The sequence below is a fragment of the Saccostrea cucullata genome, unplaced genomic scaffold (genome assembly GCF_032062105.1).
Source record: "Saccostrea cucullata isolate Sc308-1 unplaced genomic scaffold, CSIRO_AGI_Scuc_v1 ctg15817, whole genome shotgun sequence".
NCBI classification, from domain to species: Eukaryota; Metazoa; Mollusca; class Bivalvia; order Ostreida; family Ostreidae; genus Saccostrea; species Saccostrea cuccullata.
Window position 1 is genome coordinate 5,582 of NW_026931395.1, and position 23,815 is coordinate 29,396.

Consider the following 23,815-nt stretch of genomic DNA (forward strand, 5'->3'; position numbering starts at 1 on the left):
TATCATTGACATCTGCTTTTTTAAAAATAAAAATGGAACTCGTAAATTTACATACCTGGTCATTTGTAATAGGCAAAATTATTTTGTTAAAACACATTCTGATTGCACACACAAGTATTCTGAAGTTGACATTAGAAAGATACTTGAGTTTCTGATTGACAATATCTATATGGTTTTTGAAGACCATGTCTTCCAACAATGTATTGGAATTCCCATGGGTACAAATTGCGCTCCGTTATTAGCAGACCTATTTCTGTATAAATATGAAGCAGAATTTGTGCAAAATCTTATGTGAAAAAAAGAAAACACTTGCCGTGGCCTTCAACCCGACATTAAGATATATCAACGATGTATTGTCAATTAACAATGGTCAATTCTATTCCTACGTCGATATATCCTGAAGAGATTGAGATAAAAGATACCACAGAGTCTGACACATCTGTTTCATTAACTTTTCTATCGTCAACTTCCTTTACTTATGCAGCAATATACCTTCATCACCTGCATACGGAGTGTATATATCTCAGTTGATTCGATACGCAGAGGCACGTTCTGCGTACGAACAATTTCTAAAACGAGGTAAATTATTGACAAACAAGTTTATAAACCAACAATATCAGCAGTCTCGTTTAATGTCATCATTTCGTAAGTTCTATGGTCGATACAATCACCTTGTCAGCAAATACAATTTATCATGAAGTTAAATGCTGACTGACGTTTTTCATACTTATTATTAGTCCATTATTTATACTTTGAATTGACGACGGATTTTTCCGTTATTTCAGGAGATGCTCACTCCTCCAAGGCGGCGTCTGATCCCACCTCTGATGTTTAGGAGGTCCGTGCTTTTTCGGCTCCTATTTTGTATTGTTTGATGGACTTTGAAGTTGAATACTGTTCGTTACCTCCATATCCTTCTTTTACTGCGATGACGGGTATAGCCAGGGCAAATATGACAGGAAAACAAAATTGTCATCCATTTAAAAAGTTATAATTTTCTGTAATGTAACATCATGAACAGATTTATCAAATTCTGAACATCAAATATAATTTAGAATTTTTAAATAGAAAAACCTTTACAAAATCTCTCTTGAAGAGACTTCTTAAACTTCAGACTGGTATTTGATAATTTCATTATTGCATCATTAAATTTAACTGGAGGCCTATTGGCCACCTCTTCTTCTGTGCATTGATTCTTCATTCTCCTAGTAGTATGGAGAGTCTAGAGACAAACTCTCGGACATTTCTTGTCTTATTACGCCAGCCCCAGATCAAAACGTACCACCACAAAGTAAATAGTAAGTATTCCCGCCACAAAGGCAAGAAGACTGAAGAAGTACGACAATCTCCGAAGAGTAATTCCACTGTCAAACATCCGTTCATTGAAAGAATCGATTGCCTGCAATTAAAGAAAAGAATCAAATCAGTCCAAATTTAAAAATAATGAAATTTAAATTTATCATAAAATGAATACATGTTTGAACACTTTCAACATCAAACGGAATAACTAAGATAATAAAAACAAGAGGTCCATGGGCCACATCGCTCACCTGAGAAGCTTTGGCCATTCTGTTCTTTACCAGATTTCCCCCTTGTAATACATATTGTGACCCCATCCTACCTCATTGATCATAATTTAGACAATTTGAAATCTACACTACCTCAGGATGCTTCCACATAAGTTTCAGCTTTTCTGGCCCAGTGGTTCTTGAGAAGAAGATTTTTATAAATTTTTCCTATATATTTCTATGTAAAACTTTTATTCCCAATTGTGGCCCCGCCCTATCCCCAAGGGTCCTGGTTTGAAAATTTTAAAATCTACACTACCCAAGGATGCTTCCACATAGGTTTTAGCTTTTCTGGCCCAGTGGTTCTTGAAAAGAAGATTTTTGAAGATTTTTCCTATATATTTCTATGTCAAACTTTGATTCCCTATTGTGGCCCCGCCCTACCCCCGAGAGTCATGATTAGAACAATTTAGAATCTACACTACCTCAGAATGCTTCCACATAAGTATCAGCTTTTCTGGCCCAGTGATTCTTGAGAAGAAGATTTTCAAAGATTTCTCCTTATTATTTCCATGTAAAACTTTGATTCCCCATTGTAGCTCCGCCCTACCCTCGGGGGTCATGATTTGAACAGTTTAGAATCTACACTACTTCAGGATGCTTCCAAATAAGTTTCAGCTTTAATAGCCCGGTGGTTCTTGAGTAGAAGATTTTTGAAGTTTTTCCTATATATTTCTATGTCAAACTTTGATTCCCCATTGTGGCCCCGCCCAACCCCTGGGGGTTATGATTTGAAAGATTTAGAATCTACACTATCCCAGGATGTTTCTAAATAAGTATCAGCTTTTCTGGCCCAGTGGTTCTTGAGAAGAAGATTTTTTAATGACCCACTCTTTTTTTGTCTTTTCTCGATTATCTCCCCTTGTGAGGGGGATTGGCCCTTTATTTTAACAATTTGTATTCCCTTTTACCCTAGAATGCTTTGTACCAAGTTTGGTAAAAATTAACCCAGTGGTTCTTGAGAAGAAGTCGAAAATGTGAAAAGTTTATAGCCGGACGGACGGACAGAAGGAAAGACGGACGGACGACGGACAAAATGTGATCAGAAAAACTCACCTGAGCCGATCATGTAAGTTTAATATTTGTTGGTTGTAAAATGTACTTAAAAAACCTTTAATTTCATTGCAACTGTATGTCGGTAACGATTCTTGAATGAAACTGCCCAAATAAGTGTATCTCACTTCCATTCTCAATGACTGTGTACTATAGGGCGGCGCTGCGAGAAATCCATTGGCATCGAAGCCAGTTTTATGCCCCCGTAAACGAAGTCCTGTCCGTCCGTCTAATTGTCGGTCGCTCTGTCTAGCTGTTTGTCCGTTTTTCCACAAAATTTTTTAACCTTGTTCATTACTTTTGACGGGATTGAGCTGCAATTATCTACCTACTTTGAATTATATACTTTCATGAAGCAAAATTGTTCAATTTTATCTCCTTTATATAAATCGGGCTATTTTAATACATGTAACCCATAAAAAAGAATTTGCCTTTCTAGCCCCCTTCCCTAGATCCGCACATGCTTTTTTCCTTAAGCGGGGTTACGATCGCTGAATTAGCTTGTTATATATTTACTATGCGATGGGATGCTCCGCCACTAAGCGAACCTATCTAAAGTTTTACCTCGTTTGCACAGTAAATGGCGCCGAGTCCTAGTAATACATTGCAGCAACAGCAGGTGAGGACTCCGATTATCCAGGCCAGATCAGCACTCTCCCTGCGGTCTGTCTGTACAACAATGGGAGTGGGAGAGAACTGAAATAACAGAAGGGTCACTTTGTAAAATATATTTATGGACAATATTATTTCAATCCTATCAAATGCTTTCAGAAAGACAAAGTTGAATACATATGTATCACGAAAGGAGAAAATGTAAGTCTGGAGCTGGAATCGAATCCGGGACCTCTGCATCACTAATCAGATGCTCTACCACTGAATTCTACCGTCTAATCTTTTAATTGTCCTCTCTCCCAAGTTTTAATTCCCCTGGCTGGACGTTTGCCTACAAGCTCAGGGGTAATAAACGACAGTAAATAATGTATAAAGTAACATTAAAGGAGAAAACAATCAAAACATATAGTTGGTTCACCATCCTGCACCACTCGTCAGGTGCTCTGAGTTATCCAGACCGATATTCACGACCCAATGCATCACACATTGGGCTTTGGTAAAAAGTCTCATTTTTGCTCCCTCTCACATGAGGATCATACATGCGGATTTTGAAAAAAAATAAACGCGATGGTTATAGAAAAAAAACTTATTTGCTCTTATTTCAAAACGTTCATTGTTGTGTTTTATACAAATAGTAAATGTCAGTTTGAATTTCATCCAGTGGCTTCGACATTATTAAATGTTGAGTAACAATATTAGAAATATTTTACCAGTGTCCCTGGCTGTGTGGTTGTAATGGCCCTTTCGTAATCTACAGAAAAGGTAATAATGATATCATCATTTCATGCATTTTTGGTACATGTCAGCTGAAAGCATGCTAACCGCTTTTCAGTACTTTCAGTACTTTGATTAATTAAATGGCTGAATCAAGTGCACGTTTAGATATTATTGTCTTTAGAAAAAAAAACAACGATATTTTCGATGCTACATGTAGGCAATTTAAAATATGAATAATTATATTGAAAACTTAAGGAATATAAAATTTATCAACTGACGCACGTTTTTCAGCTTGTTCCTCCGTCTCTGAGAGCAACAAGGCCTCATGCATACTAGAGTCCATGTCCTGAAAGAAATTCAATGTTTTTTACTTTTACTAAGACCAGCAAGAGTGACTCAAATATCAGAATCTGAAACAGAATCACAAACCTGTTTTCTTTTGGTGTTATTTAGTGGAAATCTAAACGCAAAGAAACAGGAAGTTTTTGGATTATTTGGGGATTTAACTAGCACAAAAAAGCAGGATATTGAAGTAATTAAATAAAAAACATATTCTTTAAATAGTAATCAAAGAACTACGAGTACCCAGAGGCGGAAGCATTATTTTCTTGGGCACAATCTTTATATGCTTATCAAGAAATCAAAGTACTGAAAGTACTGGGAAGCGCTAAGCATATTGATTTGGAATTCGTCAGAATTATTTTAATTTAAAATTCCTGTTGTAATAAATTCTAAGCGATATTTTGACAGTGCGATAGCGCTAGGTCGAGCGCAGTTGTCAAAAAGTATGTGAGTCTTGATTATGTGAACCCCGTTGGGATATGAAATTCAACATTGTCTCATGCCTTTTTTTTCAAGCATTATACATTTTCTTCGTATGTCAAAAGATCAATCAATTTCACTTGCAGTACTGTACAAGAAATTGCAAGAAAATATTTTTCCGTGTAAAATTATTTTCTTTCGTGATGGTAATCGAGTTTTTCGATCAAATTTAAACTCTAAATGTACATGTAGCTATACTGTCTTCCTATAAATTTTTATCAAAATAGAAAATTTGGTGTTAACACTAAATTTTCTATTGTAATAAAAAATTGTGGGAAGACAATACTTTTGCTGGAAAATGTATACATTGTATTTGAAAAAAAAATGTTAACACTTGAAAATGTCGCTAAAATTCCTCTTACGCTAAAATTCCTTTTACGTGCAACACTGAAAGAAAAAATTTTCTGGTGATCATATTTAATAACAAATTCATTCTGCGGTTACAAGTTTTTCATATTGAAGATTGGCATCATGTTTATAACTACATCATAGGTAAATGAAATTAACATCCGTAGAATTAACGCCCTTTATGTCAGAGATAATATGTAATTATACATTTTAATATAAAGATATTATATTTATCTTTTGATGCTATCCCGTAATCTCCGATTTTTAAATATATGATTTATAGCGTACATGTATTTGCAGTAACATTTGTGTTATATACAATATGTGTCACTCATTAGTAAATGATACGTTTTTGCAATAAAAATTTTACACTTTTCTTCTTGTGATTAAAAATACGTCAAACCTGTCATACGTTAAACTCCCAAAAGAATTTTTTGCAGCACGGTGGACCGGGCTGCTTTATACATATAAGTTTAAGTGTTGGTGTATGGGGATTGGGGTGGGAGTAGTTATGTAGAATTAAAGGTATTCTAAATATTGAAAAGATTGTTAATCAGAATGTTCTTTCCGTTTATAAATTACGAGATACATAAAATATATTTACTTCCATAAAGTGAATCTGTAAAATATATATGTTTTTCATATTTAATATATAAAGTTACTTATCATTTACTATCGAAACAGCGACAGGTCCCTTTTTTTAGAACATCGAATTTTACTTCTCGGATAAAAACATACCCTGCACAGTTCGTGCTTTTATATTCTAAAATTGAAAATTAATACATTTTTAGATATAAATGCGTGTGTCTAACTTCAATTTATATTTTATGCAGCCAACATTTACTTGAGGAATTGATAAAGTTTAAAATGGTATCGTTTTTGATTGATTTTTATCCGACTACATTCACAACGATTTTTTAAAATTAAAAATATATTTGCGACTATCGTCTCCATCAATTAGACGCATGCCTTTTTACACATATCGAAGCGATTTGTTGATCAAGAATCATTTTCGTTGTTTACTTTATATATTTCCCGGGCGACAGTTGATGGTAACATCAATGTTTTCTTGTGACTATTGTTGAAATAATTTAAAATGCTTTAGTCGGACGTCTGGTGCTTTTCACCATTCTTTACATGTGTATGTATGATCTTCACTACCATGCAAAACATGTTGAGACGAAAAACATATCTACGGCATTGTTGTGCTAGTTAAAAAGGAATACTGTAAATTATTGCTCATAATATTTCGGCTATTTTAATAATTATTAATTCAAGAGTCTAAGAAAGAAAATACAGTATTAATAAATCTTCATGAAGGTATACTTTATTCTGTTTTTATTTAGTCTTCATTAAGAATCGGCAACACAGCTGAGACACATCTTTACATAAACTATTTAATCCTAGTTCCCTACTTCAAGTATTACACCGTTTTTTTAGAAACATTTTATCAGCCCAATTTCTGTCCATTGCTAAGAACGCTTATTAAAGGTTAAGCATTTTTCGCCATATCCTGCACACTACACGCACACACGCAATACATGTATTCAGAGAAATAAGTTTTACTATTTGTTTAGATTCGTTGAAAACACATCCACCACATGCTCTACAGGTCTTTACAGCCACAAACTGCCCTTCCCTTCGAATTATGTACAACACAAGTATAGACATTAAAAAAAGACCGTCCTTGAATGCATTCCAGTCTGTTACTACATGTAATTGATACTTAGATGCGAAAATCAACCTCACTGATAAATCTCAGCATGGTGCAAGATGTTAATAGAAAGGCTTGTTTTAGTTACATTGCCTGAAATAATTTTCTAGAAGAAAAAAATAATTATAGTTTATATGGATATATAGAAGGTACCATATTATGTAAGTAGTACATTGTGAATCAATTTTATGTGATTTCTTTTTTGAATAACTCACTTCCAGTTTGAGATTTAAAAATTTATCAAAATCCCATCTGAGTTTTAAATCATGTACCGGGTAGGTATTGAATATTCAATCACTATATGGCATGCACATAATAAATAATATACTGGTTTTATCATTAAGAAATTGCGCCATAGAGACATCAATTGTAAGCTACGTGGTACCAAATTAACATGATTTAAATGAACTACAATGTATATGATAAGAACTGCTCTTATCGTCTAACAGTGTAATATTCCTTTACCTTACTAATTGCCTTCTATTATTAGAAATGCACGTAACGCAGCATTACACAAAAATAGCAGAAAGAGAGTCATGGATTTCCAGTTGCATATTTTTAGAATAACAAGTGGAGTTATCTAACTTGCTTATAGTGGCGCTGGAAACAGAACGGAAGTAAATTTACGGAGACAGAAAGCGCTTTGCGCTTAAAAAGTGCATTTTTTTGTTTTAATTTAATCCTAATTTAAGTTCAGGCAAATCTATTTTCTTTTATTTGACAGAAGAGTTTTAAAAATTTTAAAAGTGGTGCTCAAATTCTCAAAAATTGTTATATTTTAAAGGTATTTTCAAAGTTTTTCAATAGTTAAATTTTATAAGACCAGAATTTTATATGCTGCTGCAATGAATGTAAGGTTTGTTCTATGAACATATAGAAGAAATTTTATTTGTTGAATGTTTTCTTGGTGATGATCTAGCAATTTCAAATCACCGTAAGACTTTTCGAAGTGTATAAAAAAATCAAGCCGGTTTTGTGAACACATGCTGCATAAATTATTTTCTTTTCTACACAGAATTTTATGTCTTAGATCAAAGATTTATGTTTATCTTTACGTGGTTGGTTTAAATCAACTGTGGGACGTGGAGACAAGGAAATGGGTAAGACGTGTTTAATTTTTTTAACAAAAATGAAATTATTTATTTAAAATTTAATATGTACGAGGGTCATTCAAAAAGTTCGTAGACTTTTGTCCTAACTTTTTTATTTAACGTCATTTTGTATCCAAATTTGGTACAAATATTTTAACAACAGAATCAAATAATTTGAGTAAAATAATTGGAATGTATCTTCATATCTAATAAAATTACTAAGGATTTAGAACAGCAAAAATGGGGTCACGGAGCACCGTCAAAATTGAGTAAATTACTATTTTTTACTTTATAGTATTTACAGCCATACCTCTAATAAATGGAGCTGAAACAAAGTAAAATTTACATGTTTAAATAAAGTATTGCTGTATTAATTAAAATGAAATCAGGTTATGTAATATGTCGCTCCATTTAAAAGATATTAGTTTCTAAATACATATGGACTTGATTAAGGACGCTCTAAACACTGCACTACCTAAAGAGTCTTCCGGTAGCTTCGGTATTTTTTGGAACTTGGAGTGATCCGCCCTTCGTATTTATTCGGGAAAAAAAATTCCGTTAATATTCTAAAAATATAAAATGAATTACTCCCCTTTCCGCTCTTTAGGATAAAAAGGTAGGAAAAGAGTGACGAAGATGACAGACAGCATGTCCACTAATTTGACATGTTTGAGAAAAAGGTATAAAAGCGGAAGATTTCGCCCCAAAATAAAGTCTGTTCCAATTCCTACATCTGAAGCAATTCAAAGAAAAACAGAGGTCTCCAGGTAACTGTACGATAGTCATTCTAATTCTAAAACGGCTTTCGGAAACTTGAAAAAAAAAAAAAAAACATCATGTCCTTAGAAGTAATAGTATATTTTGTTTTTATTATATTTATCGAAATTTTGTTAAGGATGGATCATGATTATTCAAGACCCCCAAATCATGGTAAAAATTAGTTAGAATTACAAGCCCTCACCACAGTTAGAATACCACCCATATACTCGTAATGTAGCAAAAAATTGCAGAATCGCAACGAAACGATTTTGAAGGATACAAACGGATTTGCACAGAAAATAACTTATAAATTAATCAAAACAAACCTTTTTGAGATTGCTTATGCCTTTTATCCCAAAAAATAATCCATATAAATACGTAAATCCAATTAATTTTCCCAACGTTTTTCTCTCCATTCAAATGTTTACATTCGGAACTCTCTAGATTGTTCCTAGTAAATGCACTATGCGGGTTATTCTTTTTGCTACATTACGAATACACGGAGGGTAGGACAATATCATTTTAACGATAGAACATTCTATCTAGGTAAAAATATTATGAGTACCAGCATTGACGAGCGTTGGTCGGAATATGATGAAGAGGACGATGATGAATTAGATACATCCGATGAAGATTACAGAGGCGACGATAGAAACGACGATCCGCCCGACGAAACTAATGAGGAAGACACTTTGCACCCAGATGTTTCAAAGAATCTACTTGACTGGCATGAGGTATTTCTAAATGTAAACCTTATATGAGGCATGAGTCCTTTAGACAATGACTGTGTTACTACTCTTTTGCAGGGCAAATTAATCAAGTTAATAATGTATGGAAAAGTTTTTGTTGATAGATATTAAATTATGTATATTTAACAATTGCTTCTACGTCATATTTCACCAAAAAATTTTCCTGCAAAATAATAGTACATTACAGTTATTTTGAAAGGGTCTCTGTTATTTTATAGGTTTGTAAAACAAGTGAAATGTTTGACAATATTATAAAACAACTTCAAAAATAATAGTTTTCTTTTTTCAAGGCTTTCTGCAAGCTACACATTTTACATAGAATGTGCACAAAACATGTAGAATGCAAAAATGAACTTTAGTTTTCATCAATTCCTTTTTCTGTTTTCATTGTCTTATAATGGTATTTTACATATTGATATTTTTTTTATATCAATTTTACTTTCAAACAAATACATGTATCATACAAAGGGTCGTCGAGTGGTTGAACTTGGTGTGCTAGCAGCCCAGCTACAGAAAGGATGCAAGAAATGTGGGACTGTATTACATCTGTGTGATTGTTTTCAAGAGAGGCATTATGGCCTTGGAAGTATTTTGTACATAAAGGTAAATGTCAAATTCATCATCATCAATATAAACACTTATAATAAATGAACTTAAGTTTGTAAGTAATCGCCTCGATTCATATGAAATATTTCATTAATTTTGTAGTGTACTATATGCAGTTTTATTTCAAACATCCCCACTGGAAAGCGGCATGAAAAAAACATTTGGGATGTGAACACTAAGCTTGGTGCAGGTAATTTCAGAAAACTTTGCAATATGATTTAATAATGCAGCATATTTGACAGTGAATAATATTTTATTTTCAATTCATTCTGTGTCTTGTAGGTATTACCAGCAGTGGAATAGGTTTCTCTAATTTACAAATGTTATTTGCTTCATTGAATATCCCTGGTGTAGCGGCTGGAACAGTCAAGAAAAGAGACAGAGAAGCAGGAAAGGCTATTGAATCTGTTGCCAAAAAAAGTTGCAATGAGGCTCTTGATGAAGAAATAAAACTGAATGATGGGTAAATTTTATAAAATTAAATTTTATGAAAAAAATATACCAAATGTCATGATCTCAACACCCTTTTGTCTTTCTTATTTCTCCTATGACAGTGTAGTTTTTTTATTATATATTTTTAGGAAAGTTGAAATAAGAGTTGCGGCTGATGCTGGATGGCAAACAAGATCTAGTGGAAGGAAATATAACAGCTATTCAGGTATGCATTCAAGAAGAAACTTTGAAAAAAAATATTTCTTTTTGAAAATAAAACTTATTTATGAGGTGATTATGAATATATCTCTTTTTATTTTTTTAACCACAGGTCACAGTTCACTAATAGGTGATAAATCTGGGAAAATAGTGCGGTATGATTATAGATGCAGAAAATGCAGACTTTGTGAAAATGCAAAAAGAAAAGGCATTCAGCCCATTGACCATGACTGCAGGTAAAAAGTTGATAAGTATCAAATGTATAATATATAAAAATAAATATGTAAAGTAAAGAAAAAATCAATAGTGATTGAAGGTCACTGCAAAATATTTACATCCACTGAATATTTTCTCCTTTATTTCTGAAGAAAACCCATTGCGTTCATCACTGCATAAACTACAATAGGCATGTCGCTGGTACAGATTTCTTAATCAGTGGCTGTTCGCATCATTAATACAATAATTAATCTTTTTATGAAACTGTTGTCGCCAAAATAAAGACTTCATATTTGGTATTACTTCACTAATAAAGTCCTTTCAAATGACACCAAGGTCAATGCTATGTGACCTTGACTGTGACCTATATGCTAAAAATAGCTTTTTACATTCATAACTTTTTTTAATCTTCATATTTGATATGAAAGTAATTGATCAATATTGTGAAACTGTGACCTATATATAAATAGCTTTTTACAAAACTTTTTAAATGTCTTTATGAAAGTCTTTTCAAAGGACGACAAGGTCAATGATCTTGTGTGTTATTACTACACTTTTTGCCATAACTTTTGAACCAGACAGGGACTTCATATTTGGGATGCATACTCCACCGATTAAGTTCTTTCAAATGACACCATGGTCAATGACCTTGTGACCTTGACTGTGACCTATATGCTAAAAATAGATTTTTTGAACTTTGTTGCCGCCGGGCGCATAGTGTTTCACAAACACATCTTGTTAATCCTACTTTAATTGATTATTAAAACAGATATAAATATAAAAAATAAAATGTCTTTCTCTGTTTGTTATTACTGGAATGAACAGTTGCAGCTATTGCAGAAAAAATTTACATAACCCGCATAAGCGGGTTATGTATTTTTTCTGCAACAGCTGCTTCCGTTCATTCCAGTAATAACAAACAAAGAAAGTATTTTATTGTTTAATTAATACAGTGTATAATATTTATATTTTTCACATGCTTATTTTTATATTTTAATTTCCAGGAAGAATTGGGATGGCTCAGCCAAAGCTATGGAGCCTGACATGATTGTGGGGATGTTGAAAGACTTGGAAAAAGATCATATCCATCCACATGAATTAGTAATGGATGATGACAGTACGACAATTTCACGTGCAAGGAAAGAGTGTGAGCAAAGTATTACAAAATTCAGTGACAGAAATCACCTGAAAAAAACATTTTCAAACAAACTGTATGATTTGCAAAGGTTCAAAAAGTATCAACAACTTAGAGGAAAAACTATGACACATCTAAAGAAATGCTTTTCTTATGTTCTTGCCCAGAACCAGAAAAAACCTGAAGAGTTGAAAAAATCCTTATTGTGTATTATTCCTCATATGTATGGAGACCATCTGGCATGCCCTTCATGGTGTAAATATAAGCGGAATCCAGCAAGTTACCTTCCACGGAATCTTCCATACAGCAGGTATCTAACATGTCCAGAGTTGAAAAAGGACTTGGAAGCCATTATTCAGACGTATGCACAACAAGCTGATAAACTATCTGATCTTGGATCGACACAAGCATGCGAAAGTTTTAATCACATCGTTGCATCAAAAAATCCAAAGAGCCTCTTTCTGTCAGGATCAGAAAGTACAAGTTTCAGAATCGCTGCAGCTGTTGCACAGAAAAACATTGGAAAGTCTTATATACAAGAAGTAAGTATATTTGAATAATCGAAAAAATTATGCAATATAAAATAACCATATACATGTACATGTATTCTCATTTCATGTAAATGAATAATGATTATGTTTACATGTATATTTACAGGTCAATGATGAACTGAATATGTCTCCTGGAGCCTATACAGAAAAGGCGGTTGAAAAGATGGACAGAAAAAGAAAGTTACAGAAGATAAGACAGAGTAGTGCAGAGTACAAGAAAAGGAGATGCCAAATTAGGAAATCCTCAAGTCAAGATCAGGGTTGTAAAGAAGTGCGTGAAGGAAAAACATATGAAACGTCGGTTGGACTAGAGAAAATGGATGAGGAGCAGGACATCAATTCCATTCCAAGTGCCACTGTTGAACCAGAGAGAATACCACTAAGAAATACTGATAGCACATTTGTTTACTTTGACCTAGAAACAACAGGTTTAGGTAAAGTTTTATATACAGATATATATACACATGTATTTCCATGAGACATTGATATATATATATATATCCATTTTTTTTTCTAGAGATACATTGTCTCAGATTTGTCTTATAGGTTCATCAGCAGAAATATTGGAAATAGGAGCTGCAAGAGGACAGGATATATTTCAAAAATACATAAAACCCAATGGTACAATATCTGCAAATGCAACTTGTGTGACTGGTCTCCATATGAAAAACCATGAACTTTACTACAGGGATCAAAAACTTGCAACAACAGACTTGAAATCAGCACTCCAAAAGTTTTCAGAGTGGCTATCGGACTCGAATTCTAACATTCTTGTGAGCCACAATGGATTACGGTTTGACTTTCCATTATTTATTCAAAACATTATGTCACAAAATATTGTGATGAATACATGTATTGCCGGCTTTATCGACACTTTGGAGGTTTTTAAAAATTCTGATTTAAAGACACAAACTGGCAGTTTTTCTCAGGAGTCTCTTATGAGAGATGCAGGAATCCAGTCAACAGGGGTTTCTCATTGTGCTCTAACTGATGCTATGGACCTACAAAATTTAGTGAACTTTCATAACATTCCTTTCAACACTCTGTTGAGTCAAAGTGTCATGTACGATTATGTTTTACAGCATCTAAAGTTTTCATCAGTAAAGAATGACAATTTGAAATCTCTTGACGTCTTAGTCCATGGAAAAGTGATTACAGAATTTATGGCAAATAAAATTGCAAAATCTGGTTTGAATATGAATTATATTAAACTAGCACACACAAGAAATGGTGAAGATGGAGTAAAAAACTTGTTTCAAGAAATTGTAAATGGTAAAGCAAGAGTTACAAAGTGTAAGAAAATAATCAACTCGGTGTTCAATTATTTGTCAAGTCAGTTGTAAAGAGTTACTTCCCTTTGTTTTTATAATTGTAAAGTTATGTTATTTTATTTTTTATCTCTCTTATAAACCTGGCTCCACCATGTAAGACATGAATTTTTGTACACCAAATGGCAAAACCTTTATTTAAATTTGTAGAAAAATTCAGAAATTCCATATATACAAAAAATATCTGTGATTATCCTTACATTTTTTGTAATCTTTTGTATAAAATGTCAAAATATTTCTGAACTGTTGGGGTCATTCTATGTATTTAATTTTTTTTGTATGTTGGTTTATGTAACAATGATGTAGGACTTCGAGAAATTTTGGAGAAAATTATTTATGTAAAAAATAAACATTTTTTCACTTTCCTACATATTCCCTTATTTCTATCATTTTTATTTCATTAAAAAAGGTGGCATCCTTGTATGAAAATAATTTTAAAAAATCATTAATGAACTCAGTTATTAAATATATTTCTACAAAGTCCTAAATTATCCTGATTGTCAGTGTTTAGAGCTCCCTTAAAAAAAAGCAAAAAACCATGACGTTGGTTACGTCACGGAGCAGCAAGTAGCAATAAAATTGTACTTTACATTCGAGAAACTTCTTCTACAAGCTTAAAAATTCCGTATACACCAGGATCTGTATGAAAAATAACCTGTGTATTTGTAATAAATGGAAAATACAGTTTTTTAGTGGTAGCGAGTTTGAATCGGACGATGGATTGCCTACAAAGAAACAGGCTAAAGTTAAAAATATTGTCGAAAGAGTTAGGAACGTCATTGAACGTGATGTGTGTTTCACTGATGTAGAATTAATAGAGTTACATGGTAAATTAAAGAATTTGAAAACAATGACATTCTTATTCGAGCTGTATTTGTATATTTGTTCGCAATCTAGGTGTTAAGTGTTATGGATATGTTTTTTTTAATGGAGAAGACGCTACAAACCGTGTTTGAAATTAAGAAAATTAGTATAATTTTGACAAACTTTCTCAACGTTGTCTTTGACGTTACGATATTGGTTATAACCGTGCTCCGTGGTAACAAAACATATTGGTTTAAATTTTGGCTAACATGAGTTCTATTTAATCAAATGAAATGAAACTTCACACTTCGACAAAATAAATGTTTATATTTACGATAATGTGTTGATTAATATTCTTGCAATAATTATATGACGATGAGAAGCATTGTCTGCGTATTTTTTGAATGACCCTCGTATTAGACCCACTAAAGCCTAAAAAAGCAGATCATAATGCTCGATAGGGTCATCGGAATGATGCGATATTGAACACTTACAGGACAGGCGTTAATTTGAATACCGATTACTAAAAATCATTAATTTGAGTTTTTCTAGTTGGAATAATTATTATTAAATATAAGGACATGTTTAAGCTATATAATAAAGGAGTAATTGAACTTATATTGGTGAATATTGGCACTGGTTGGCTGTACAAATGCACTCGCAAGCTCGTGCATTTGTACAGCTAACTTGTGCCTATATTCACCTCTATAAGTTCAACAACCCTATTATATATTTATCATATACTAATAATTATGTTCAAAGTTTTCATAAAATGTAAAATTTTAAAGACATTGTTTAGTTTTGAAAACATTCTACAAATCCTCTGTCCTCATTTATTGATTATTTTCAAAGACATAAAATTAACTGATCACCTTCTCTTTGGTTGTAAACAAACTTAGAAGTGAAGTCTGTAGTGTGATTAAAGCAAAAGTGAATACGGAGAACACGGTTGTGTTAATTTATCTACAAAGACTAATTATCCCATTAATATTGGTAGAAGGATATGGAGATAATGAACAGTATTCAATATCAAAGTCCATAAAACAATACAAAATAGAACCAGAGCAAACACGGACCTCCGGAACATCAGAGGTGGGATCAGGTGACATGGAGAAGTGAGCATCCCCTGTTGACCGGTCACACCCGCCGTGTGCTCCTTGTCACGACCAGGAAATCACTGGTTTTTCTTTCTCTCTTGTGACGCCTCTTTATGAGTGTAAACTTCTCGCATGGGATACTCACTTCTCCATGGCAACTGATCCCTTCTTTGATGAATAAGAGGTCCCTATTTGGTCTGCTCCTAAATAGTATTGTTTGAATGGATTTTTGAATTTGAATACAATATATTTCATATGTCGGCTAGATATTTACCCACTAAAGTATCAGTCACATTATCCAGCGATGGGGTATACGATGAGAAACCGATGCGTTTTTTGATGAAAATGGTGTGCTTGTCGGCCGGGCACCACTAGTGATCGGACGGTGACTGAGGCCATTTTGCGAATCGGTGGGGTCATCGGTAGGAAATAATTCGTAGTTAAAATTCAGCGATGTCTCGAACGATGCCTCACATCGCTCCTCATCGGCAACCCATCATTAACACATCTTACACGAATCGGCCGATGTATGGCTGAGCATCGTCTAATATCCGTTTAATCTGAGGTCATCGGGGGGTTGAGTGGTGTTCAACAGATAACGGCCGATCATCGGTCGATGTTCGACCAAACATTGGCCCGTAGTCAACCGATGTTCGAACGATGTTCACCAATGTATGAGCGATGTATTATACATCGGCCGATTACCCTTGAACATCGTTTTATGATAAGCAATGCTTCGCTGGGCCTTTGTAAGTCCGGCCGGCAACCACGCCATTTTTATCATAAAACGCATTGGTTGCCCATCGTATACCCATCGCTGGATAATGTGACTGATTCTTTAAGGACTACTAGGCGGATGTGGACCGATGTTGGGGCATCGTTAACACCACGGATAACCACCGATTACCACCGGTCTACGGCTACCGGCCGGGAAATGTGACCTAGGCATAACTAGAAATTATTAAAGTGAAACATATTGAGATAATGAACAGTATTCAAGTTCAAAAGTTCATAAAACAATACAAAAAAAGACCAAGAAAACACGGAGCTCAAAACCTCACAGAAGGTATCAGATGCCATAGAGGAGTAAGCACCCCCTGCCTACCGTTCCTACCCGCCGTGTGCTCCTTGTCATGATCAGGAAATCATTTCAGTCATTTCAGTGTGAATAATAAAAAAAAAAATAACAATTAGTATGAAATATTCAGTCAGCATTTAACTCTATGATAAATTAAATTTGCTGACAACGTCTTTGTGTCGACCATAAAACTTACGAAATAATGACTTTTATCCAGACTACTGGTAATCTTGTTTCATCAACTTGTTTGTCAATAATTAAGCTTATTTTTGACATTGTTCATAAGTACAGCATGTTCTTGCGTACTGAATCAACTGAGATATATAAACTCATGCAGATGATGAGGGTATATTGCTGCATAAGTAAGGGAAGCTGACGATTGAAAAGTTACAGTCATCACGTTTATCATATAGCTTGGTTGTTTGATTACCATTCACGTCTTTTTCAAAATAAAATAACCAAATATAAAACAAATGTGTCAGACTCTGTAGTATCATTTATCTCAAGCTCACCGGGATATATCGTGTCGATATGAGAATGGAAATTACCTATTTTTTATTTACAATACGTTGTAATAAATTTTAATATCGGCAAATGAGGATTTACTTACTTTAAACTTCAATGGCCAAGTAACAACTTATTTATATAACTTTTATGTCATAAATCGAGTTTGAAATTCATATATACAAGGAACCTCAAGATGATTTATAATTATTTCGCAATATTTATGATTTATTTTCTTGCTATATTTCAGGAATAATGTTAATTTGGGAGGTTGCAAAACGCCAAGAAGAAATTTTCCAAACACTGAAAGTGAAACCTTGTGATTTAACTAGTGTGTCTCGTAAAGCGCTTGTCGTGATTAGTAATATTTCTGTTTACTAGCCAGATAGTGAGTAGTGGTTGTCTCGTGGAGCGGGGATATGGTTTTGATACCAGATAATTTATTGAAAGTTACTTATAAGTTCTAGATTTACTAATCTGATCTGGTAAATATATACAAAAACCAAGTAAAGCTACTTTTAAGGTAGTGATTGATCGGCAGTAAATTGACTAGTCTTCTTAGTTACTCTAACTAGAGTTAAGTTATTTTTACAGTGAGGAGGGGTGTAGCCAAGGCAAATATGACAGTAAAACAAAATCGTCACACATTAAAAGTCATAATTTTCTGTTTTGTAACTTCATGAACAGATTTATCAAATTCTGAACAGTAAACATTAAATTAAACAGGAGGCATATTGACCACCTCTTCTTCTGTGCATTGTCGCTTAAATAAATGCGTGAATATATTTTATGAAGGCTATTTGAATCTGTTGTGGATTCTTAATTATCCAGGTAGAATGGAGAGTCTAGAGACAAACTCTCGGGTATCCTTGTCACTCTTTTGACGGCAGCTACAGTACAAAATATACCACTAAGACGATAGTCGCTATTCCCGTCAAAAAGGCGAGAAAACTAAGAAGTACGACCATTTCCGAAGAGAAATCCCACTGACAATCTTCCGTTCATTGAAAAAATTGGTTGCCTGCAATTAAAGAAAAGAAGCATATCAGTCCAATATGTGTAGTTTTAATTTAAAAATAATGAAAGAAATACGCACGCTAACTCTCGATTCCCGCCTACATTTTGCAACCATTTATTTCAATATAAATGGCAATTTTGCCATAAATTCTTTGTTTTATACAAGAACAGTTTAATGGAAATTAATGAATTGTCTTAATACCAACACTAAATAGTAAATTATCCACAACTCCAGCTCATGAAAAAGGGGGGTAGAAGATATTTTCCATTGAAATTGGACTTTGGGGCATGAGCTTATTTTGAAATAGTCTCGGATATGATTAAATATTCCGTAAGTCTTTTCTTATAATTTGGGCTAATAACTAAAACATAAATATATTAATAAAATATAATGTTTGTGAATCGCTTTGAAATTGGTGGAAAATAAGCAATTTTTTTGTCATTAAACATATATATGCCCCCTACCCCCCGTGACACACAAAAAGCTTTGGTATGAATTTGTGGATAAAACAGTCCATATTACCATATTACCTGTAAGAAGGAAATTTTGTGTGACGGGTGGGGGGATTAAAATGTTTTCCGTTTACCGTTGATTTCTATAGTAAAAAACACAACTTTTACCAAAATTTTAGAGTTATCTTTCTTTGTTTTCCAAAATAAGTCATGTTTTATGAAAATCTACATAACTATCTATAAAACATATTAAAAATTTATCGAATATGTTAACTTTTGAAAATTGACTTGTGGGTAGGCGGAAGAACAATGCTATCGTTCTTTAAATGTATCATGATAAAATGAATACATGCATGAACACTTGCAACATCAAACGGAATAACTATGATAATGAAAACCTCTATAAATATATATATTTAACGTATATAGTGCATTCATGTTAGTTTAAGATTTGTTGGTTGTAAAATGAGCTTCATAAATAACTTTAATTTCATCGCGCCTAAATGCAATATGTATGTCGGTAACGATTTTTTGATGAAACTAAACAAATATCTCACTTCCATTCTCGATGACTTTATGATATAGGGCGGCGCTGCGAGAAATCCATCGGCATCGAAAGCTAGTTTTATGCGCCCCTAAACGAAGTCCTGTCCGTCTGTCTATCTGTCGGTGACTTTGTCTAGCTGTTTGTCTGTTCGTCCACTAAATTTAAACCTTGTTCATTACTTTTGTGACTGGATTGGGCTATGGCTTCCATATTTCAAATGTGTATACCTTGTAACACGACATCTCTTCGGGTACCACCAAATTTACCTCTTGACCTTGACCTTAGAGTTTGACCTACTTTTACAAAAAATACCACACTTTCACCTTGGCTATAAATTTTGAACAGTTTGAGCTAGGGCTTTCATACTTCACACATGTGTATTAATTGTAATGAGACCTTTCAGTGGGTATAAATATTTTTTATTTTGACCTCAGAGTTTGACCTTGGACTTTGGAGTTTGACGTGCATTAGTGAAAATTCAATTAGGTGATATCTCCTATTTGATTTGAATCAGTGATATCACCAATTCGAAAAACACAGCACGGTTAAAGTTACAAGGGGGGAGAGAGTCTAATTTAAACGGGAAAACTTAACTAGGTCATCATACAAAACCAGCAATTCATTAAAATACCACAAAATGAGGTGATTTGCTAATTTATTATTTTAATATTGTTGATATTTCCATTGCGCACCTTAACTGTACTGCAAAGTGATATCACTTATTCGAATAGGTGATATCACATTTTCAAATTAAATAGTTGATATCACATATTCGAATAGGTAAAATTTTCTATTCGAAAATGTGATATCACCTTATCACATTTTGCATAGGTGATATCACTTATTCGAAAAGGTGATATCACCTATTTAAATTAATTATGAAACAAGTTCCTGTCCTTAAAAAGGACTACAATACGTGGACCAGATGTATGTGTTTCACAACGAAATTCAATTAGAGAAAATTTCTAGGTATTAAATATTCATTTAGATTCGTTGACTTTTCTACAATGATCTGCCTACTTTGCAATTGATTGATACACTTTCATAGCAAAATTGTTAAATTTTTTCTCCGAGTAGCCTATAGTTTTATCATTTTTATAAATCGGGCTATTTCAATACATTGAACCCATAAAAAAGAATTTGCCATGAAATCTTATACTACACTTCATATGACCTCCGACCCCCTTGCCTTCTTAAAAGGAAAAAGAAATGCATATTAAACTTAAAAACAATAATTTCGAATATGTTTTCCAGTATTGTTATCATACATTTTAATTCATCTTTAATCAACAAGTTACCAAAATATTGTGTGACTTTAACTTTAACTGACAATTCCTGATTTATTGAAATTGATATGTTGACCCCCCCCCCCCCAAAAAAAATAAAAATTAAAAAAATTAAAAATTCTTATAATCTCTCTTGCGCATCAGTAAACAGACTTGATTTTTCTGTGCATTAAGATTACCAGAACATTTATGCTTCTCATAGGATTATTATTTAACCCCTAGTATTAATGGCTGAGGGTGGCTGTATAATTCCAAAGCCAACAAATCCCTTCACTCAATGAATCCCACGAATTTTCGATTTAGGATAGAATGTACAGAATCCAACTGGTTTGGTACACGTGAATGTTTGTAAGAAAGTCTCGACAAACACTAGCTACATTTTCCAAGTGTGTACATGCTTAAAACATTCCGCATACGACGCGATAATGACCTTTCAACCTTGCCTCTAATATAAAACGGTCAAATTTAATTTCACTGATACTAGTCACTTACTGATATTGTCTTCTTGATTCTGTGAAAGTGTGCGCGTATGAGTGTAATAATGGACGTAAAGTTGCCACGCTCGGGACCCAAATAAGAGAAGAGAGTTTCTGTCAATTTAAGGGTGAAAAAATGAGTATGATTCTCTGCACATATAAATATCGGTTTCAGTGATAATGCCTTGACAATAACCGAGGTGGCGTGATGAAAACGTCTATCTTGATGTTACACTGTTACACGCCAACGTCACCGTCATGGTTGGTTGGAAACCTTTTACGCATATTATGTTCTTATGCGTTTCTTTTTCGTTTCAGTATATATTTACTTGTATACTCTATGCGATGGGATGCTCTGCCCCTGTTTACAAAGCTAGCCTCTCTTCAGTTTTACCTCGTTTGCAAAGTAAATGGCGCCGATTCCTAATAATATATTACAGCAAAAGCAGCTGAGGATTCCAAACATCCAGGCCAAATCAGCAGTCTCCTTCCGGTCTGTCTGTTCAACAATGGGAGTGGGAGAAAACTGAAACAACAAACAGGTCAATTTGTCAAATATATTAATGGTCACTCTCATTTCAATCCTATTAAAAGTTTTCTCATCAGGAAAGACATAGTTGAATACATATATGTACCATGAAAGGCGAAAATGTATGTCTGGAGCTGGAATGGAAACCGGGACCTCTGCATCACAAATCAGATGCTCTACCACTGAATTCTATCGCCTAAACATATTACACTCTTTAATTGTCATCTCTCTTGAAGACACAATCCAAGTTTTCATTCCCCTGGCAGGACGTTTGCCTGCAAGTCCAGGGGTAGTCAACGACACCAAATAATGTATAATGTATCATTTTTAAAAAGGAGAAAACATATGGCTGGTTCACCATCCTGCACCACTTGACATGCGCTCTGAGTTATCCAGACCGATATTCACTACCCAATGCATCGCACATTGAGCTTTGGTACAAAGCCTCATTTTTGCTACCTTTTCATATAAGGAATCGTAGTTGCACATTAAAAAAAACTTAATAAATGTGATAATTATATATAAAAAAATATTTACTCTTATTTCTAAACGTTCATTAATGTGCTTTATACAAATATAGTAAAGGTCATTTTGAATTTCATCCAGTGGGCTTTGATATTTTAAAATGTTGAGTTCCATATATTATAAATATTTTACCTGTCTCTCTGGCTGTGTGGTTGTAATGGTCCTTTCGTAATCTACAGAAAAGGTAATAATAATATCATCATTTCATGGATTTTTTGGTACATGTGATGTCAGCTGAAAGCATTCTAACTGCTTTTCAGTACATTCAGTACTTTGATTAATTAATCGCAGAGAATGGCTGAATCAAGTGCACGCTTTGATATTATTGATATTATTTAGAATAAAACCGATATTTTTATGCTACATGTAGGCAATTTAAAATATGAATAATTTTATTGAAAACTTAAGGAATATAAAAATAATCAACTGACTCACGTTTTTCAGCTTGTTCCTCCGTCTCTGAGAGCAACAAGGCTTCATGCATACTAGAGTACATGTCCTGAAAGAAATTCTATGTTATTTTACTTTTACTAAAATCAGCAAGAGTGACTGTAATATCAGAATATAAAACAGAATCACAAACCTGTTTCGGTTTGGTGTTATTTAGTGGAAATCTAAACACAAAGAAACAGGAAGTTTTTGATTATTTGAGGATTTACCTGGCACAAAAATACAGGATATTGAAGCAATTACATAAAAAAATTCTCTAAATGGTAATCAATAAACTAAGAGTACCGTGAGTACCGAGAGGTGGAAGCATTATTTCATGTTCTTGGGCACATTCTAAATATGCTTATCAAGAAAAAAATGTGCATTCTTTTGAGTCCTTTGTTTTACTTTAATCCTAATTTAAGTTCAGGCAAATCTATTTTCTTTTATTTGACAGAAGAGTTTTAAAAATATTAAAAGTGGTGCTCAAATTCTCAAAAATTGTTAAATTTTAAAGGTATTTTCAAAGTTTTTCAATAAATTAAATTTTATGATCCCAGGATTTTATGCTGCTTTAATGAATGTAAGACTTGTTCTATGAAATAACAAATACTTAAAAGTTTTCATGCCTTGACTACGAAATTTGATTTTTTTTTTGGTAAGTTTGTGAACACATTCTGCATAAATTATTTTCTTTTCTACAGAATTTTATGTCATACTCCAAAGATTTATGTTGATCCTGATGTGGTTGGTTTGAATCCACTGTGGGACGTGGAGACGGGGAAATGGGTAAGATGTGTTTATTTATTTTTTTTTTTTTTTTGCACAAAAATGAAATTATTTATTTAAAATTTAGAATGTATTAGACCCATTAAAGCCTAAACAAGCAAATCATAACGCTCGCTAGGGTCATCGGAATGATGCGTTAGTATTTACATTTTCAATAAATTTCCCCTATGATTCTTTACAAAATAAAATGCAGTATATTTTCTCATGAACTACATTAGGTATGTACCACGAATAAGCATGAATATCTCCATTGTTACGTCATAATACCGCTCTTGACGTCAAAAAGTAAAAAAATATAGTGCACACTGTTTTGTTTTAAAAATGACAGTTGAACGGCGTAAATTTATGGCAAGTCATCACA

The 23,815-nt window shown here is 33.4% G+C and overlaps 4 protein-coding genes across 4 annotated transcripts; 2 read left to right on the plus strand and 2 right to left on the minus strand.

Moving 5' to 3' along the window:
• Window positions 1-630: 630 nt before the first annotated feature.
• LOC134232510 (uncharacterized) lies at window positions 631-4,461 on the minus strand. The gene is made up of 5 exons (XM_062714489.1): window positions 4,380-4,461; window positions 4,233-4,296; window positions 3,944-3,984; window positions 3,186-3,317; window positions 631-1,399 (listed from the first exon to the last, which is right to left on the minus strand). The coding sequence occupies exons 2-5, from the start codon at window positions 4,291-4,293 to the stop codon at window positions 1,256-1,258; spliced, it is 378 nt and encodes a 125-aa protein (XP_062570473.1). The 5' UTR covers window positions 4,294-4,296; window positions 4,380-4,461; the 3' UTR covers window positions 631-1,255.
• A 4,780-nt stretch (window positions 4,462-9,241) lies between these two features.
• On the plus strand, window positions 9,242-10,936 carry LOC134232508 (uncharacterized). Its single transcript, XM_062714487.1, has 6 exons — window positions 9,242-9,418; window positions 9,902-10,036; window positions 10,142-10,229; window positions 10,322-10,502; window positions 10,621-10,697; window positions 10,803-10,936. Exons 1-6 carry the CDS (start codon window positions 9,242-9,244, stop codon window positions 10,928-10,930), a joined length of 786 nt encoding a protein of 261 aa, XP_062570471.1. The 3' UTR covers window positions 10,931-10,936.
• A 977-nt stretch (window positions 10,937-11,913) lies between these two features.
• On the plus strand, window positions 11,914-13,935 carry LOC134232509 (uncharacterized). Its single transcript, XM_062714488.1, has 3 exons — window positions 11,914-12,583; window positions 12,699-13,026; window positions 13,139-13,935. Exons 1-3 carry the CDS (start codon window positions 11,939-11,941, stop codon window positions 13,933-13,935), a joined length of 1,770 nt encoding a protein of 589 aa, XP_062570472.1. The 5' UTR covers window positions 11,914-11,938.
• Window positions 13,936-17,898: 3,963 nt separating this feature from the next.
• Window positions 17,899-22,910, minus strand: LOC134232511 (uncharacterized). The gene is made up of 5 exons (XM_062714490.1): window positions 22,820-22,910; window positions 22,672-22,735; window positions 22,369-22,409; window positions 21,577-21,708; window positions 17,899-18,424 (listed from the first exon to the last, which is right to left on the minus strand). The coding sequence occupies exons 2-5, from the start codon at window positions 22,730-22,732 to the stop codon at window positions 18,338-18,340; spliced, it is 321 nt and encodes a 106-aa protein (XP_062570474.1). The 5' UTR covers window positions 22,733-22,735; window positions 22,820-22,910; the 3' UTR covers window positions 17,899-18,337.
• Window positions 22,911-23,815: the final 905 nt, after the last annotated feature.